The sequence below is a fragment of the Malaclemys terrapin genome, chromosome 7 (genome assembly GCF_027887155.1).
Source record: "Malaclemys terrapin pileata isolate rMalTer1 chromosome 7, rMalTer1.hap1, whole genome shotgun sequence".
NCBI lineage: Eukaryota > Metazoa > Chordata > Testudines > Emydidae > Malaclemys > Malaclemys terrapin.
In genome coordinates this window covers 111,156,388-111,170,760 of record NC_071511.1, presented here as the reverse complement: position 1 = coordinate 111,170,760, position 14,373 = coordinate 111,156,388, and the positions used below count along the sequence as shown (strand labels likewise).

At 38.1% G+C, this 14,373-nt stretch overlaps 1 protein-coding gene across 2 annotated transcripts in view; it reads left to right on the top strand.

Moving 5' to 3' along the window:
* The window catches only part of INPP5F (inositol polyphosphate-5-phosphatase F), a 105,938-nt gene that overhangs the window by 77,067 nt on the left and 14,498 nt on the right, over positions 1 to 14,373 (top strand). For both annotated transcript variants that reach the window (XM_054034309.1, XM_054034310.1), the window contains exons 11-18: positions 15 to 92; positions 1,806 to 1,926; positions 4,971 to 5,099; positions 7,356 to 7,473; positions 8,367 to 8,565; positions 10,158 to 10,229; positions 10,402 to 10,475; positions 13,987 to 14,115. In XM_054034309.1, coding sequence (XP_053890284.1) covers positions 15 to 92; positions 1,806 to 1,926; positions 4,971 to 5,099; positions 7,356 to 7,473; positions 8,367 to 8,565; positions 10,158 to 10,229; positions 10,402 to 10,475; positions 13,987 to 14,115 — 920 coding nt within the window. The remainder of the gene's footprint in view (positions 1 to 14; positions 93 to 1,805; positions 1,927 to 4,970; positions 5,100 to 7,355; positions 7,474 to 8,366; positions 8,566 to 10,157; positions 10,230 to 10,401; positions 10,476 to 13,986; positions 14,116 to 14,373) is intronic.

Sequence of the window (14,373 nt, the reverse complement as noted above, 5' to 3'; positions counted from 1 at the left end):
TTTTTTTATTTTAGCAGAGGAATGAAGTTTGAAAATGTTCAAACATTAACTGATGCCATTCATGATATCATCCTTGATATGAAGTGGTGTTGGTAGGTATTAGCATGCTCAGGCTGGTATGCAATGTTTACAGAAAAATGTGAATGAAAGAGTAGGGGAAAAACTGTTTTAAACAATATTTGTTTAGATGGATTTTTATGGCCTTACATTTCTCCAATGATTATCTTTTCCCTCCCGTCTTATCCTGTCTTGAACACTAGTTCCTGGTTAACTAATCAGCATCTTGGAGTCAGTGTTGTGACGTATTCTACTTACGGTTCTATCCTTTTAACAACAAAAGAATTCCCAATAACATTGTCCCTTCCCTGAGGTTCACTGTTGTTAATTTGAAAAAAAAAAAAAAAAAAAAAACCCTAAAGAAATTATGTATGAAATATCATGCATTTCCCCCACCCATAGAGCTCCAACCTTACCCTGAACAGCCAGTGAAAATCCTTGACCTCCAGCCAGGTATATTGGTTATATGTTTATGCATTTTGATATATGGTTGATGTGGCTTTCATGAATTACATTGTATATGATTCAGTACATTGTTTCGTATTGGTGTGTGTAAATAAATGAAGTGTGCTGTCAGATTGTCACTGGTGTCTCGGAGATGTTTTTCTGCAACACTTAAGAAATTTTGTGAATGATTGTCCTATATGTTAGTGATTGTTCTAAAGCTGGCATTGTTTTTATATAGACATTTAAGAATTAAATTTGTGTGCATGTACTAGAATATTGAACTTTTAGTATAAATGGGCTTCCTTTCATGTTCAGGATAATGGTGGAGAAATGTGGGCAAAGGGGAATGGAGGCGGAGGTAGCTATTCTGAAAAGGGGGCTCATGTCAGCTAGTCTGACTTGGGTTTGCTGGTAGTTCTGAAAAATTGAAAGAAAAAAATTGGTTTGTCTCAAACAGAATCTGAAAATTCCAAAAAGTTTCGATGAATCAAAAAAAGTGGATGAATTTCATTTTGGGTTGAATGAAACTTGCACTCTTTCACATTAAAAGAAATAAAGGTCTAGAATGGGTGGATAGTGATGGTGCCGGTGCTCGCCTTCTAACTGTTAGCCAAATAGTTAGGGCACTCATCTGGCTTATGGGAGACGGGTTCTGTTCATCCTCTCTGTCTGATGTGCAGCAGGAATTTGAACATGGGTCTCCCCGTTGCAGGAGAGTGCCGTAGCCAGTAGACTGTGGGATATTCTGGGGTGAATCTCCTGCTCTTTCCTATGTATAAAATACTTGAATAATCCATTGGGCTAGAGAGAAAAAGTGAGTGACGATAGCCTGGTAGTTAGGGCACACTCCTGTAATGTGAGAGACCCAACCAAGTTCAGGTTTCTGCTTCCACATCAGGCAGAGGGGAGAATTGGGTCTGGGTCTCCCACATCCCAGCCCTAACTACTGGGCTAAAAGTTAAGGTGGACACCACTACTACCACCTCCTCTGACTGTTTTGTTTGATGATGGTTCGTATGTTCTTCCCCCAACCCAAAGTTTTTGACAAATTTGCAGGAAGCTTCAGGTAGACAAATTGCATTTTTCAGCGAATAAACTATTCATCTGAAAAACTTCACACAGTTCTAATGGAGTGTAGCTGGGATGTTTGAATGAAACTGAAATGAATATTCCATGGTTTAGTCTAGTAGAAACATGTTTTCTAACATAAATTTTCTATTTTATTTGCATAGATGGATCAGTTCTTTTAAGATCTCTCAATAAGCATTTTACCTCTTCTATTTTTTTGCCACCTTTGAAAGGGTTGATCAAGCTGGTGTGATTTGTAAACAAGAAGGAATTTTTCGTGTTAACTGTATGGACTGTCTGGATCGGACCAATGTAGTCCAGGCTGCTATTGCAAGAGTGGTCATGGAACAGCAGGCACGTATGACTTGTAAATTTTAAAGTGCTAAATATCTTAGATATTTTTTTAATGAAAAGATTATCAGCGTTGTTGTGAGTGAAAATAACCTAGAACTTGTTAAGTTATGAAGGTAACAGGATCTTCTTGAAACTTGGGGGCATATGCACATTCCCAATGTTTAAACGTCTGAATAGTTCTTGGATTGGGAGGCATGTCCTTAACATTTTCAGGAAAAGAGACTGGCATTAGGATCATCAGAACTATTATCTCAGTTTTATTGTGTAGATTTGTAGTTGTTCATTACTTCATAGGCAGTGACTATCACTGGTGTATACTTTTTTTCTTTTACAAAATTAGGTATAGGTAGAAAAATGAGTGGGTCCAGAGATGCACTTTAGTTTCAGGCACTTGAGAATAAAATATCTCATCGAACAGCATTTTAAGTGCTTGCTGTGCCTAAGAGCTCATTCTCCTTGACCATAGAGAAACAATCATTCTCCATCTTTCCAGGTATCCTAAACAGATAGTTGACAGATCATTCTCTTCTGGAATGAATCTGTCCTTGCAGAGATGGCATTTCCAAATAGGAGGAGGAGGAGGAGATGATTGAGGAGCTTTCTTATAGTTCAACAATCATCTGCTTCCTCCTTTGGAACCTCAACCTTGGTTATATCTTCAGCCTGAAGAGGATGTTAAGTAGATGATGGTGCATGTAGCCTTGAAAATTCAACATGCAGTGCAGGAAGAGGTGAAAAAGCTCTGTGATGTGCTTGAGTTAAAGGATAAAGGCAAGCTGGCCCTTTGTATAAATAATGAATTGATCTGACTATGAAAACAGGTGCTGCCAGTTTCCAATGTCATCTGCAGCAAGGAATCCTGACCATATGATTCTGGTTGTTCAACAAGGATTGATTTGATTTTTACTTCTAGCATCTTGCCTCTGATTCTTGGACTCTTCTGTCTCCAGATAATCAAAGCAAGATAATCTTTCAAGAAATCTTAGGTTAGAGTCCTGGGATATGTCTGCGCTGCAGTTAAAAACCTGTAGCTGATCCATGCCAGTTAACTTTAGCTTGTGGAGCTTGGGCTAAGGGGCTGTTTAATTGTGGTGTAGCATTCGGAGTGTGGGCTCTAGGACCCTGCAAGGTGGGAGGGTCCCGGGGTCAGGCTGCAGCCCTAGCCCTAACATCTACACTGCAATTAAACAGTGTAAAAAAAGTCCCTTAGTCTGAGCCGCACGAGCCCGAGTCAGCTGGCATGAGCCAGCTGCGGGTGTCTAATTGCAGTGTAGACATACTGCTTGAGATTGAGTTATGGAGTGGGGCCTTCTGCGATAACATTGGAACAGTAGATCTGTGACACTGTCTCCCTGCCCCCATCCAGCCCCGCAGTTAATATACTTTAGAATTGTTCTACGGTTGTTAGGCACGGTATGACTCCTACAGTACAGACCCGCAGAAGCACGGTATTCAGAGAACTCCAGTTGCCTGTAAACTTGTCACATTTCCCAGGAGCATATGACTCATTGTCTTTATGCTGGAAATTTGATAACACTTCTCAAATCGATAAAGAATTTTTAATACAAATTCTATTCTTGTCCACAAATGACATTTTAGCATTTAGACTGTAAGAAAATAGTCTAAAGGAAAAAGTCACACTTGTGATTTAACCCAGCGAAGCTCATTGGAAAATAACCTAGAACTTGTTAAGTTATGAAGGCAACAGGATCTTCTGGAGCCTGGGAATGTGCATATGCCCCTAAATGTTTAAACTTCTGAATAGTTCTTGGATTGGGAGGCATGTCCTTAACATTTTCGGGAGAAGAGACTGACATTAGGGTCACCAGAATTATTATCTCAGTTGCTCTTTTTGAGGTGTGTTGCATATGTCCATTACATGACTCACCTTCCTTCCCCAACATGGGGTCTGGTGTGAAGGAACTGAAGGAAGGGCAGAGCAGTTCCACATTTTATATTCTCCTCCTTTGAGCATGAGGAGCTTAAGGCTCAGGCATCAGTGCCCTGTAGGTATCACTAGGGAAAACTCTGACACTAGCGCACAAGACATGCGCACACATAGTGTAATGGACATATGTATGCATCTCAAAGAACAAGTTACGAGTAAGTGAGTAACTATTCTTTTCTTCAACATGTCAGCAAATGGCCTAAAACAAAATCCTCACCAGTACCAGAGCTATCTTAATGGGTACTGGGCTGAAAAACAGCTCCTCTCTGAGACCATCTTTAGCCAACTAGCTTGAAATCTTAAAGCTTGCTTTGTTTTTCTTGCTTTTCTAGTTCCTTACTTTCTCATTAATGCTAGGTCAGTAGCTTCCACCTGGCTCAACAAATGCATTTATTTTCCATGTGGCACCTGCTAATTACATTGGATTAGCAGTATTAGAATCAGCTGTTCCTTTGGTTCAGTGTAAGACCTCTATCTAGAAGTGGTCTTTCTCCTTTGTGCCTTTTGGCTTTCCTCATGGCATGCTCAGAGGAGGAAAAACAAAAACTTGACCTATGGCTGGCTGCCTGGGGTAAAAATTAGGAGTTTTCTCTGCTTAGATCACTAAAAAATAAACCGTCGTTTTTTGTGCTCAAAAAAATGTCACCTTTGAAGACAAACCAAATAGATTGAATATTTGATATCTGCAAATATTTAAGGATAAATCCTAAAAATTAAGGATGTTGGTTTGTTTTTACAGTACACCTCTACCCTGATATAACACTGTCCTCGGGAGCCAAAAAATCTTACCGTGTTATAGGTGAAACCGCGTTATATTGAACTTGCTTTGATCCACCGGAGTGTGCAGCCCCGCCCCCCCGGAGCACTGCTTTACCGCGTTATATCCGAATTCGTGTTATATCGGGTGGTGTTATATCGGGGTAGAGGTTTATAACCTTTGGCTCTAATTGTAAAATGAAATAACTAAGAAAATTTAGTAAATTGTGTTATTACTAAAATGATGTCTACCATATTACTTTTTTCTTTATTGAATTTATATAGTTTGAGAATGAATGTCATTTTGACCTTATCCACTAATAAATGTGTCAAATTCCAGCTGAAAAAGTTGGGTGTGATGCCACCAGAACAGCCTTTGCCAATGAAATGCAACAGAATCTACCAGATAATGTGGGCAAACAATGGAGATTCCATAAGCAGACAGTATGCTGGAACAGCAGCTTTAAAGGTAAAAAAAACAGCCAAACAAAAAAGAAACAAAACCCAAAAAATAACCCCTCCCCAAACCAGCCAAACAAAAACATAGTGTAATGCGTACCTTGTTAAGTTTCATGATCTGAATTATTATGCAATATGCAGTAGGAGTCATTTAGTTCATTGGTTTTAAAAGATGCACATAAAAATGACCAGTAAAATCAGCTGAAGTGTGTGATTCCTTCTATACAATTCTTAGAGACCTGTGGACTCTTGGGGGTTTCTACAGAATGATATTAGAAAATTGGATAAACACTTCTTGGACCCATGGAGTGAATGTCTAGTTTTGCCCAAATTGCCAGTATTCTTCAGCTCATGACACTGCTGTTGTTAAATAGCTTGACTCTGTTTTAAAGAGAAGAAAAGTGTAAGAATTGAATTAATATTGAAACTGAAAATCTGTTTTAACAACCTTTTGAGTTACATTTCAGCAGAATACATTCATAGTATTTCAAAACACATGTGCTGAAGAACTTGATAGATAGCAGATGATAGTCTGCCTTTCTAGCTACGGTGAGAAGAATCAACCAGCTATCATTAAATAATAGAAAAATAATCCATAAAGTATTTGTTTTTTAATGTTGTAGGTGAACTTGAAATGCTTTTTACCTGCCAACACTAGAATTGCGGGTTCTGTACTTCTCACAGCTGGTAGAGGCTGCTCCATTTATTTTTACAAGGGATCATTAAAGAGCTAAACAAATTGCTCTTAAGACACACAAACACTGGTGAAATCTTTCCAGTGCTCCCAGCCCCTGGTATTGTGGGGCCTGTATTTTGTCAGCAGATTGCACTGTTATTAGCCAATCTTCTGTAACTGTATGCTCCTCAGGGTAGGAATGGTCTTTATTTTTGTTTGCTACAGCACTTTGTAGTCACTTAATAAATTAATAAGGCTGCCTGGCTAGAGCCTTCATTGAATAAACTATTGATTTGTTTTTTCCCTCTATCATATCTTTAATTTGTGCCTGTCAAGCAAATAGATTGGAGTACAAAGATTGGTTTGTTTTCAGTTAGTTTACACAAAGATGCTTGTATTTTGAGAGTCAAGTTATTCACCTGGAAACCAATTTAAGCAATCTTCCAATGGTTAAATTTCTTAGGATCCTAAAAATTAAATACTCTTGAAACATATTTTTCTTTAAAGATAACTGACCTGATTTTCAGAGGTGCAGCACACCACTAGTTCCTGTTGGCTTTGTGGGTGCACAGCAGCTCTGAAAATCAGGGCAATTTTCTGCGAGGATCCTCTCATGAAGTAAGATCTAGGAGTGACACTGGCAAAACTCTTTGCTCTAAAGAATTTTAACTCCTGATGCTGCAGGCCCTAGACAAGTCAACTGCTTACTGAGGAGCATGGTTATGAGGGCTGCTATTTGGAGGTAGATGACTGACTTAAAGGGCGCTTATTGTCCCTCCATGCATGGTGCTTGGCTCATATTAACAATAGAAGCCAAAAGATTCTAAGCCTCACTTTGAGCAATGCCCCAAAAAAGAATCCTAGACTCATAGGACTGGAAGGTACCTCAAGAAGTCATCTAGTTCAGTCCCCTTCACTCATGGCAGGACTAAGTATTATCTAGACCATCCCTGACCGGTGTTTGTCTAACCTGCTCTTAAAAATCTCCAATGATGGAGAATGGTGTTTGTCAAACAAGCCTGAAGAATAGTGATGCCTTTATTGATTTTAATTAAAAAAAAATCCTAGGTGACCTATCCTAATATTAACAGATAGAAATCAGTAGGCTCAATATTTATCCTTTCTTTTAGTCTCTCTTAAGACTTGAAACTTATTGTTGTGCATGTACAATCCATGCAGTCTAAGTGCGACCTTGATTCATATTACTTTGAACTTGTGTCCGAGACATTTATTCTATGAATTGATAGAAATGATTTCTTGGTAGGTATAATTTATGTTAAAATGCTATGAACCTGGTTGTCAACAGCATTTTTTAAGATTCTCCAGATTCAAACATTCCTTGAATTATATTTGTAAATCTATTTTTATGTTTTGCAGGTAAAGGAAATACTCTTTCTATTATTCTCAATATATCTTTATTTTGTATATACAGAATAGCAACTTAAATTTAATTACCTGAAATTTCACTCATTCAGTTATGCAGTATGTACACTAACCTCCAAAACGGCTTTTTGAGAACTGAGAGGGTTGTTATTTAAATGCCACACACTTGGCTAATTAAATGTTCAAAGGAGTGTTTCTGTGTAACAGGGTGACTTCACAAGAACTGGCGAAAGGAAACTGGCAGGAGTAATGAAAGATGGAGTCAATTCTGCAAATAGATACTACTTGAATCGCTTCAGGGATGCTTATAGGCAAGCAGTCATAGGTAAGGGGAAAGTATAAATCTATTTTCAGCTGAATTGTTGCACATTTGTCTGCTTTTGTGACTGAAAATATCTTGTCTTCCTGTGACTTGTGCTTTCAAAAAGGTAAGCAAATATATGTTATCACAGTCTGTGTGTGACTTACACTTTATGCAACATGGCTTAAGTGCATTGTAGTAGATGCCAGTTCACTGAGTAGGATTATATGGCCATAACCTCATTTTGTCTAGGTGACTTAAGATGTACCAGCAGTTTGACTTTATCCATTTATCCCATTCGTACAATATAATTAGAATAAACTTTCTTCTTGGAAACTGTTTCTAGTAATTATTTGTTTTTAAAGAAATGGTTATAGCTAAATTTTTCTGAGTAAAATAACCTTGTTGATACTTCATTGTATGATATTAAGACAAGCATATATTTAGGAGATGTTGAGTGACGGTACAGTCCTTCAGATCCACCATACAGTATAACCTCGATTTTTATACATACCAACCCTCCGAACAACCAGTTATACAAACCAGTTTTTAAAATGGGGGAAAAAAATCACATAACTTAAGTGATGTCTGTAAAGAACAAGTCAATATCCTTTCACATTCTGATGCCTTCAATACATTGGAAATCACTTTGCAGTGGTTTGGAGGACAAGAAGAAAGTGTCATACACCCTGTCTCCTGTAACTTTGAGATGTTTTTGAACTTCTTAAATTTATGAACTCCTCAGTCCCCAAATTAGCTTTTAAAATAAGGGTTCTACTGTATTGTAAACCCCCAAGTTTTGGAGCATAAAGTTTATTCAAAGCCGTACGCTAAGGTGTTGAGAGACTGCTTCTGTATGTATGTCTCTAGTTATTTATATTTGTTCCTCATATTTATCTTCTATATTTGCTGTCTAGATTTGATGCAAGGTATCCCTGTGACTGAGGATCTTTATTCCATATTTACAAAAGAGAAAGAGCATGAAGCACTGCACAAGGAGACACTGAGAAGCCATCAGGAACTGATCAGCCAGCTATTGCAAAGTTACATGAAACTACTCTTACCAGATGATGAAAAATTCCATGGTGGATGGGCACTTATTGATTGTGACCCAAGGTGTGCAGAACAAGATTACAATTTATTGATTTTCTGTTGGTCATCTGCCAACATGGAGTCTTTCACAATTATTAAATAACCTGTTAAATTACTTAAATTTATTTGTAGCTTTGATAGTTGATACATCCATACTCTAAGCATGTTGCAAATGAAGACTTTTACAGAAAGTGACCATGTCCTCAGGTAATATGTGTATCCTACAAATCACTTTAAAATGTGATTTATACTGAATGCAGAAGGGGATTAATGTGGTAACAATTTCTTAAATGTATTCTCTTAAGTACCCTTAAAATGGGTGCGTAATATAACTAGTTCTGGGAGACATCACCTGGCCATGTAGCCATTCTTAGGCCTGGTCTACACTGGGGCGGGATTGATCTAAGTTACGCAACTTCAGCTACGTGAATAATGTAGCTGAAGTTGATGTACTTAGATCTACTTACCATGGTAAGTTGATGGCTGATGCTCTCCCGTTGACTCTGCCTGCGCCTCTCGCTCTGGTGGAGTACCAGAATCGACGGGAGAGCGCTCAGCGGTCGATTTATCGCATCTAGAGTAGATGCGATAAATTGACCCCCGCTGGATCGATCGCTGCCCGTCAATCCAGGGGTAATGTAGACAAGCCCTAAGTCTGTTTGATTTTTAAGTGTGGCAGGCACCATAAAGAGAATTCTCAGCCATTTGTGGATATTGAAAGTAGGTATGTTACCCTTATCGCTTTCAAGCTGAGGTATGCTGTATACCTATAACTTGCAGTGTAATGGAGCTATATCTGATTAAGTGAATTTAAGATTTGTGAAAGCCTGGTGTCCTCTTGTTAACCACAGAGTAGGCACACAAGGACAGTAGGAGTGCAGACTTCCATTGTGCCAATGTGCCTCAAACTTGTTCAGGTGAGGTGACCTATAAATATAAAAGGGTGGTTCTGTCTCCTACTAGGTTAACCTTTAGCGTCTGAGACTGTCAGGAAAAAGTCAATTCAATTATGATAGTTATTCACAGCAAAAAAAAAAAAAAAAAAAAAAAGTATCTCCTAGGAACTGAGCTGAGTCTACAAAAGAAATTAACTTTGGACTGTCATAGCTTTGTTAAAAAAAAGCCATGAAACAGCAGTCTAACATTAATAAATATGTGGACATGACTTACTGCTGACCTCAAGGTGAAAGCTTCATATCCCCTTACCAATCCTTAAGAATGTCCAACACCTTCAGGTGGGAATGAACATTGCCTCTTCCACAAGCCCAGTTGCATGATCCTACCCAACCTCATTTGTAGCTTCAGCCAGGCAAATTTGTCTTGGTGTTATTGATGCACTTTATTTATATACCTCACAGAATATTTTGCTCTTCAAAATTATATTTGTATTGTGCTGGTGTATTTTTGTTGAAAACTGTAACATGGACAGATAAACACACAGCATATTATGCAGTAATTACATCTAGCCCATTCACAGTTATAATTACTTGAATTCCTTTTTTATTTTGGTATTGTGGTCATATCTTTTTCCATCTAAAACATAATGTCTGCAAAATGCCTATCAGTTGCAGCTGTATCACTAAACAATTGTGTATATTTGCCTACTTGTTTTATAGCCTCATTGATGCTACTCACAAAGATGTGGATGTTCTACTGCTGCTTTCGAACTCTTCCTACTATGTGGCGTAGTAAGTCACTGTTTTTTTCTTCATTCTTCATATGCTGTATTCTGTTAATAAACATACCCTATTTATATGCAGAATCACTTTACTTTTAACAGCTTTGTGCTACACAATAATTGTTTTTAGATGTGAGTAAATAGATATCTAACTTTGGACATTGACTGTTTTCTCTGTCTAGTTATGATGATGAAGTTGACAAAGTAAATCAGTATCAAAGACTAAGCCTCGAAGCCTTGGAGAAAATAGAAATAGGTAAGAATTGAAAAAAAACTACACTTCATTACATGTTGGCCCTGTTCCTTGAAGATACTCTCTTAGGTAGGGTTTCACACTTGTTGCCAAACGATGCTATGAGTACGAAGGCTATTTCCTCACTGTACAGTAGGTATCTCTAGATGGGGTCACAGTTTCAGGGTAATTGCATCTATATATTCCCCCCTCCCTCACACCTTCCTGTGGTCCTCTCCGGAAGTGCCAAGTCAGGTCTCCAGTCATCACCTGTCTCTGGGTAGGGGCCCTTGTCTTGCCCCTTTCTGGTTGGGGGGGTTTTAAGGCTGCACAATTCCTTGCCTTCACTGTGACATCCCTAATAATCCAGTTTCACATTAATGTCTTGGATAATGGAGTGGAGAGTATGCTTATAAAATTTGTGGATAACACCAAGCTGGGTGGGGTTACAAGCACTTTAGAGGAGAGGATTAGAATTCAAAATGATCTGGACAAATTTGGAGAATTGATCTGAAATTAACTAGATGAAATTCAATAATGACAAGTGCAAAGTACTTCACTTAGGAAGGAAAAATCAAATGCACAGCTACAAATAGGAATAACTAGCTAGGTGGTAATACTGCTGAAATGGATCTGGGGATCCAGCAGTGTGAATGAGTTAGCAGTGTGATGCAGTTGTGAAATACATTCTGGAGATTGATAGGAGTGTTGTATGTTGGACACAGGAGTTGTCCCGCTCTACTCAGCACTGCTGAGGCCTCTGCTGGAGTACTGTGTCCAGCTCTGGGCACCACACTTTAGGAAAGGTGTGGACAAGTTGAAAATAGAGTCCAGAGGGGGGCAACAAAAATGATAAGAGGTTTAGAAAAACAGACTTATGAGGAAAGGTTAAAAAAACTGGACATGTTTAGTCTTGAGAAAAGAAGGCTGAGAGGAGACTTAATAACAGTCTTCAGATATGTTAAGGGCTGTTATAAAGAAGACTATGATTAATTGTTCTCCATGTCCATTGAAGATAGAACAAGAAGTAATGGGCTTAATCTGCAGCTAGAAGGATCTAGATTAGATCTTGGAAAAAAATTCTAATTATACCTCTACCTTGATATAACGCTGTCCTCGGGAGCCAAAAAATCTTACCGCGTTATAGGTGAAACCGCGTTATATCGAACTTGCTTTAATCCGCCGGAGTGCGCAGCCCCCTACCCCCAGAGCACTGCTTTACTGCGTTATATCAGAATTTGTGTTATATCGGGTCGCGTTATATCGGCGTAGAGGTGTATAAGGATAGTTAAGCTCTGGAATAGGCTTCTACTGGAGTAGAATCTCCATCAATGGAGGATTTTAAGAACAGGTTGGACAAACACCTGTTAGGAATGGTCTTGTTATTACTTAGTCTTGCCTGGAGCGCAGGGGACTGGACTCTTGAGGTCCCTTCTGGCCCTCCATTTTTATGATTCTATAATCCCCGTCCCACAGTGTTACATAAAGCGTTAATACTCTTAACACAAAATGGTCCCCACAGATAATGCATGCAGTTGCAATATCTTTCAGATGATTTTTAAAACTTTCATGTAGTTAGGACTCGAGCAGAAGTTTTCTGTCTTGCTGGTGGTGTATAACCAGACTGAGCATCCTTTAAGTAGTTTTTCTCTTCCCTTTGCCCACCCTGGATTCTGTCAGATTACTTGCAGTACTATTTGAAAAGGAAAATGGCAATGTCTCCAATGCTGGTCAGGGTTTCAGATCATAACCTCTATGTTCCATACCCAGTATTCTTTGAGAACACATTTCAGATTCCTCTAAGTTTACAATAATAGTCAATTCCAGGGTATACCTCTCTCTGTTTCCAGTGAGCTCACATAATAATGCATAGTAGAAAAGGAACAATTTTTGAGTACATGGTTTTCAAAGAAACTTTATTGAAACAAATTTAAGTATTTGCTTAATTTTGTCAAATTATTTCAGCAATTAGATGTCTGAACCAAATCAAAAACAAAATATATTCTATGGCCAGTTGCATCACATGCTGAAAAGTTTCAAAGGTGTCATGGTCTGTTCTGAGAGGACTGCTTGATTAGATGCCTTTCTGCGGAGTTTTCAGGTTCATGTTTCTGCTCTTGTATTCTTTCTTTCATAAGGCCTGTGGTAAATAGCAGAGATACAATGGTTGCACTTCAAACAGTCTCTTCTGTTTTGAAAGATTTTAACAATTCAAGAGAGATTCCTTCTACTTAAAAGGGGAATATTGTTAAAATCATTTAGTTTTCTTTCAAAATGCTAGAAACTCTTTAAATGCATTCATTGTAATTGGTAGGGACTGCTCACAATTGGACATCTTCCAAAACTGTGCTCCAAAGACATATTATCCATTCAGCTTTTTATTGTTGTTCTTGTGCTTTTTGAAGTTGTTGGCTGAAAATGTAATCCCTGTCTCTAGTTAAGAGTTAGCCAGATTAGAGCGCCAAGTAAACAGTTATATGAGAATTTAGTTGGCTGCTAAAGGAAGTAATGTCTAAAGGACTGAATCCAGAGTTTCTAGTTATGGATGCCACTAGCCTAAATGTTATCTGTATTTTCACCATAGTTGCTGAGATCTTTTTATATTGTTTCCCTGGAGAGAATGAAATCAGGAGGCATTGTGTAGTAGGATAGATTCAGTCATCTTGACTTTAAGTCCTGTATTGTGCTCTTTTGCTTATTGTCATTTCATCACTTCATCTTCAATGTGGAGGCAGATATATGATGTGAAGGAGATATATGAATGTTCTTTTGCACCAGTGACCTGGCCAGCAATCTCATTCTTCATGAGGATGCTAGTTTCTCTTTATCGCGATTCTGAGTTTCCATTCTTTATATGAGCATGTACTGTAATTTCTGTGAACTTTCATAGGCTCATATAATATGCACATCTCGGGAAGAACTTTTTCCAGAGCCTATTATAAAATGTGGATCTGAAGAGTGAGATGGTTTGGGTTGAGACTCAATATTTGCAAGGTTTAATTCGAACTCTGGATAAAATGGCTTTGTTTTAGCCACATCTTTGCAAAGGCAGGGTTTAGTGTTGATGACCCACAATGCAATACGTTAAAATTTCTTACATTCTTACTGGAACCAGAGACATGTATTCTTAAAGTGCTTGTTTTTGCTGAGTGACTTGGGATAGGGTTAATTTTCTTTCTCTTCCCTTTCATTCTTGCTAGTATTTGTCCTAGAGATAGAGTAGCTAATGGATATTAAGAAGAGAATTTGGTTCTAGGTGAAGATACTATCTGGAATAATTTTTCTGGTAGAATGATGGAAAAGCAGCAAGTTATCTCTATAGAAAACCTGCTGTGTTTCCATCATTCTACCAGAAAAATTATTCCAGATAGTATCTTCACCTAGAATCAAATTCTCTTCTTTATATCCCAGAGATAGAGTAGCTAATGGATATTTATAATATATATGCTGACAATTTTGCAATATTTGTTCCACTATTTCATGAAAGAACACTCCTCGCACTCCCAAAAATGTGGATGTCTGGCTTATTTCTCAGGTCCTGAACCCACCCTTTTTGGAAAGCCCAAGTTCTCTTGCATGAGGTTGCATTATAAATACAATGAAACAAGTGGATATTTTCATACTCTCAGAGCTGTGATGCGCAACCCTGAAGAAGATGGAAAAGGTAACAAATATACATTTTCCATAACACACAATCATGTTCAATATACTAAAGCTTATCTTTTATATAACCCTTTTCGATCTCAGACCAGTTCGCAAAGGAGGGTAAGTTTTTAATTATATTCCCATTTTACAGGTGGAAAGAGAATGTGTCTTACAGTGGTTCACTGTGTGGATACTAAATTGTGATGCCACCTCACTTACTAAAAAATGACAGGGTAAATTCAGATTTGGTTAGCTTAAAACAGCAATTTTCCTTCTA